This window comes from Fulmarus glacialis, unplaced genomic scaffold (assembly GCF_000690835.1).
Source record: "Fulmarus glacialis isolate BGI_N327 unplaced genomic scaffold, ASM69083v1 scaffold3157, whole genome shotgun sequence".
Taxonomy (NCBI): domain Eukaryota; kingdom Metazoa; phylum Chordata; class Aves; order Procellariiformes; family Procellariidae; genus Fulmarus; species Fulmarus glacialis.
This window is the reverse complement of record NW_009224912.1, coordinates 13,175-18,450: the sequence shown is the minus strand read 5'-3', so window position 1 is coordinate 18,450 and position 5,276 is coordinate 13,175. Positions and strand designations below refer to the sequence as shown.

At 49.6% G+C, this 5,276-nt stretch overlaps 1 protein-coding gene across 1 annotated transcript in view; it reads left to right on the top strand.

Annotated features, from left to right (window-relative positions):
• Positions 1–2,005: 2,005 nt before the first annotated feature.
• The window catches only part of LOC104080036 (lysine-specific histone demethylase 1A), a gene marked incomplete at its 3' end in the record, with an annotated part of 11,564 nt that continues 8,293 nt past the window's right edge, over positions 2,006–5,276 (top strand). Inside the window, exon 1 of the mRNA XM_009582290.1 lies at positions 2,006–2,083. Within this exon, the coding sequence (XP_009580585.1) occupies positions 2,006–2,083 (78 nt within the window). The remainder of the gene's footprint in view (positions 2,084–5,276) is intronic.

The following is a 5,276-nucleotide window of genomic DNA, read 5'->3' as shown; positions in this document are numbered from 1 at the left end:
TTCGCCAGGCGCCCCGAGCAGGGACCTGAATCCTAAAACATGGTACTAAGAGTAACTTCTGAAAGAAGAGAGATGAGGATACTGGGCTTCTTGCTAGAGGCCTGAAAAAGTGACCTTTGGCAAAAACCTGTTGTAGCCTGGCACCTGCAGCTTTTCTTACTGCACGAGTGAATAGGGTGTTACAATAAACTCAGGGAAAGCTACCAAGTCATTGTAGACAGTTCTACCAGTCAGTCTGCTCTCATGTTGTGAAGCTAGTCCTGCATGTAACATGCTTGCCTCTGCGCTGCTGTGTTCCCCCTCTTCCAGCTGTTGTCATCATCTGCCCAAGTAATGAATGCTTCGGTATCTCACAGTGGGGCAGATGTATCCCTGTGCAATTTGAAGAGACTCCCTCTGTTAAGACCACCCAATAAGACACATAGTTCAGCTACTTCGAACTTCAGACCATGCTTTTATTGTCTCAGTAAGCACTGTGATGCCTGCAGCTTGACCACGCAGCTTTCCTTTTTGTAGCCCACTCCTTTCTGTTCACAGTATGCTAGATCACACATATCCAGCTAAGCCCCTCAGGCATATGCAGCTCCAGCATCCTGTGGTCCAGGAATTTCCCTTGCTCATCAGATAGGCACTTACAGAAGAAGCCAGTGGGAGTGGATTGTTTGCCTGAAAAGGAATATTCCTTCCGATTACTCTGTAGTGTTTGCTGTACTGCATTCAAATGCTATTTATCCTAGGAGATCCAGTCAGGATGGAAACCGGCAGTGTAGCTGCATGCTGCCAAGCACTGGGGTAGGGAGGAATCCCTCAGCACAGAAAAGGTTCTTACTGCTCCTTTGGCTAACCTGTGAGACAGGTAACATCACCTCCTTGTGTTCGAAGATGGTTGCTGCAGCAAGGAATTGCTGCTGTTTAGATCTGTGTGTTTATTAGTGTAATGACAGGATGGATATAACACTAGTCATATTTTTAAAAGGCATTTCACAAAATTTGTCAACTTACTGTTGCAAATTACGTTGTTACATAGCCATGGAGTTATATAATTGTTATCAAATGTGACTGGCAGCAACTACTAGAGAGGATAGCATAGAGGAATCATAAGAACAGATCTGGCTAAAGAGGAAGTTTCAGCATGTAATTCTGAAGGGGAGCAATATCAATCAGGGAAGGTCTTTGGGATAGATTTTCAATTTTTACACGAATGAGCAGAAATGTAAGCACGCATCTACATCTTGAAATTGTAAACTGGGCAAGACTGGAGATAAGTATAGGGAAAGTTTGAAATATCCTCATATGTATCCTTAGTTGCTGAGGTGAGCAGCTCTGTTGCTGACACGATCCGCAGTGGAGCGCTCCAGCGCAGTGCACAGCGGGGTTTCTCAAGCTGGGGGAACCTCAGGGGGAGCTGAGAGAGCCACTGTCCCTCCAGCAACGGCGGCCAAGCCCCACACACACATAAAATAAGCCCTTAGGGAGCGCAGGCGACCAGGAGTGCAGGCAAACAGGGCGTGGCGCATCAGCAAGGGTGTGGTGCGGCAGTTTGCACAGCAGTTCATGTGGAAGGGCATGCAGGAAGGGCGCTGAAGCTCTGCTAGCTCGACCAGGTAGCAATGGAATCTACCCGGCAGAAAGGCATGGCTTCTCTAAGCTCTACACCCACCACGACTGATGCAGCTGCCCAGAGAGAGTTCTGGTGGTAACACGCTGCCACCCAGGTGCCAGGCTGCAGGCTGTGCCCTGCTCTTATGCCAGCACTGGCTGGCAGCAGTGAGCACACCTGTGGGAGGTAGCCCAGGTAGAGGAACTCCTCCACTTAGTGACAGAGCTCCAGGAGGAGGCAAGTAGGTTGAGGAGTAAAGGGGGGAGAGAGAGAGAGAGAGAGAGAGAGAGACTGCTGGAATTGCACCTGAGACAGGCCCAACAGGCAGACAGGACGCATGATACAGAGGACTTCCCTATCCTCTCTCTGCCTGGCTGAACACAGTAACTTAAGGGGTAGGGGGCAATGGTGACAAGTTCCTGCCCAGCGCAGCAGGTGCGTCTTCTTTGTGACCCCAGCTTCCCAGGTGCCCTTGCAAAACAGGTATGAGGTTCTGCAAGTGGAACCGGACAATAACGAGGACGATGGTTCATCTAGCTTGGAGGTGTTGTCGAGGTTAATTCAGCCTACGCCCTGCGTCAAAACTGCTTCCATAAAGAAAAAAGACAGGTCATTGTCATAGGAGACTCTCTTCTGAAGGGAACAGAAGGCCCAATATGCACACCGGACCCACTCCTTAGGGAAGTCTGCTGCCTCCCTGGGGCCTGGGTTAAAGATGTGAAGAGAAAACTTCCTATAGTTCTCAGATTACTATCCAATATGGATTTTTCAGGTAGGCAGCGATGAAGTTGCAACAAGAAATCTGAGGGCGATCAAGAGAGACTTCAGGGCTTTGGGATGACTGATTAAGGGATCAGGAGCATAAATAGTGTTCTCCTCTATCCTTCCAGTTGCAGGGAACGATGAGGAAACAAACAGGAACAGCCAGCAGATCAATACCTGGCTCTGAGCCTGGTGTCACTGGCAGAATTTTGGGTTTTTTGATCATGGGTCGGTCTACAGGATACCAGGCTTGTTGGCGACAGGCAGGGTACACCTGTCTCAAAGGGGGAGGAGGGTCTTTAGCAGGGCTCATTGAAAGTAAACTAGATTTGAAGGGGGAAAGGCATAAAACCAGGCTCACTAGAGATAAGTCTGAGGGCGGTGCACCAGTGTTTGAGGGATGGTGTGCTAGCGAGGTCCTTCGGTCTGCTGTCTCAGTGGAGGTAGGGGATGGAGATCCATGCGGCAGCAAAGACGCAACAGTGATGGATGTGTTAGAAACCATAGAATTGCCTGAGAATGGTCACGTAGAAATTAGGGTTTCTCCCCCCAAAAAGGTGGTGGGATCAATAGCCCAACTGAAGTGCACCTACACCAATGCACGCAGCATGGGCAGCAAACAGGAGGAGCTGGAAGCCATTGTGCAGCAAGAAAACTATGATATAATTGCCATCACGGAAACGTGGTGGGATGACTCGCACAACTGGAGTGCTGCAGTGGATGGCTATAAACTCTTCAGAAGGGATAAGCAAGGAAGGAGAGGCGGTGGGATAGCCCTGTGTGTTAGGGAGTGTTTTGATTGTCTAGAGCTTAAGGATGGTGACGATAGGGTTGAGTGTTTATGAGTAAGAATGAGGGGGAAGGCCAACAAGGCAGATATCATGGTGGGAGTCTGTTATAGACCACACAACCAGGATGAAGAGGCAGACAAAATATTCTATAAGCTGCTGGGAGTCTCACAATCACTAGCCCTTGTTCTTGTGGGGGCCTTCAACTTACCAGATGTCTGCTGGAAATACAGTACAGCAGAGAGGAAACAGTCTAGGAGGTTCCTGAAGCGTGTGGAAGATAACTCCCTTACAGAGCTGGTAAGTGAGCCAACTAGGGAAGGCGCCCTGCTGGACCTGTTGTTTGTGAACAGAGAAAGACTTGTGGGTGATGTGATGGTTGGAGGCAGTCTTGAGCATAGCGATCACGAAATGATAGAGTGTTTGATTCTCAGAGAAGTAAGGAGGGAGGTTAGCAGAACTGCTACCTTGGGACTTTGGGAGGGCAGACTTTGGCCTGTTTAGGAGACTGGTTGACAGAGTCCCTTGGGAGGCAGTCCTGAAGGGCAAAGGAGTCCAGGAAGGCTGGACATTCTTCAAGAAGGAAGTATTCAAGGTGCAGGAGCAGGCCATCCCCATGTGCCAAAAGACGAGCCGGCGGGGAACAAGACTAGCCTGGCTGAACAGAGACCTTTGGCTGGAACTCAGGAAAAAAAGGAAAGTTTATGACCTTTGGAAGAAGGTGCAGGCAACTCAGGGGGACTACAAAGATGTCGTGAGGTTATGCAGGGCAAAAATTAGAAGGGCCAAAGCCCAACTAGAACTTAATATGGCTACTACTGAAAAAGACAATAAAAAATGTTTCTATAAATACATTAGCAACAAAAGTAGATCTAAGGAGAATCTCCATCCTTTATTGGATGCAGGGGGAAACATAGTGACAAAGGCTGAGGAAAAGGCTGAGGTACTTAATGCCTTCTTTGCCTCAGTCTTTAATAGTAAGACCAGTTTTTCTTCAGGTATCCAATCCCCTGAGCTGAAAGACAGGGATGGGGAGCTGAATGAAGCCCCCATAATCCAAGAGGAAATGGTTGGTGACCTGCTACACCACTTAGACACACACAAGTCTATGGGGCCAGATGGGATCCATCCAAGGGTACTGAGGGAGGTGGTGGAAGTGCTCACCAAGACACTTTCAATCCTTTATCAGCAGTCCTGGCTAACCGGGGAGGTCCCAGTTGACTGAAAGTTAGCAAATGTGATGCCCATCTATGAGAAGGGCCGGAAGGAGGATCCAGAGAACTACAGGCCTGTCAGTCTGACCTCGGTGCTGGGGAAGGTTAAGGAGCAGATCATCCTGAGTGCCATCATGCAACATGTACAGGACAACTAGGCCCAGTCAGCATGGGTTTATGAAAGGCAGGTCCTGCTTGACTAACCTGATCTCCTTCTATAACAAGGTGACCTGCTTAGAGGATGAGAAAAAGGCTGTGGATGTTGTCTGCCTAGACTGTAGTAAAGCCTTTGACACTGTTTCCCACAGCATTTTCCTGGAGAAACTGGCTGTGCTCGTGGCTTGGACGGGCGTACTCTTTACTGGGTGAAAAAACTGGCTGGATGGCGAGGCCCAAAGAGTTGTGGTGAATGGAGTTAAATCCAGCTGGCAGCCGGTCACAAAGTGGTGTTCCCCAGGGCTCAGTATTGGGGCCAGTTCTGTTTAATGTTTTTATCAATGATCTGGACAACGGGATTGAGTGCTCCCTCAGTAAGTTTGTAGACAACACCAAGTTGGGTGGGAGTGTTGATCTGCTCCAGGGTAGGAAGGCTCTGCAGACGGACCTGGACAGACTGGATCGATGGGCTGAGGCCAATTGTATGAGGTTCAACAAGGCCAAGTGCCGGGTCCTGCACCAATCCCATGCAATGCTACAGGCTTGGGAAGAGTGGCTGGAAAGCTGCCCGGTAGAAAAGGGCCTAGGGGTGCTGGTTGACAGCCAGCTGAACATGAGCCAGCAGTGTGCCCAGGTGGCCAAGAAGGCCAATGGCATCCTGGCCTGTATCAGAAATAGTGTGGCCAGCAGGAGTAGGGAGGTGATCGTGCCCCTGTACTCGGCCCTGGTGAGGCCGCACCTCGAATCCTGTGTTCA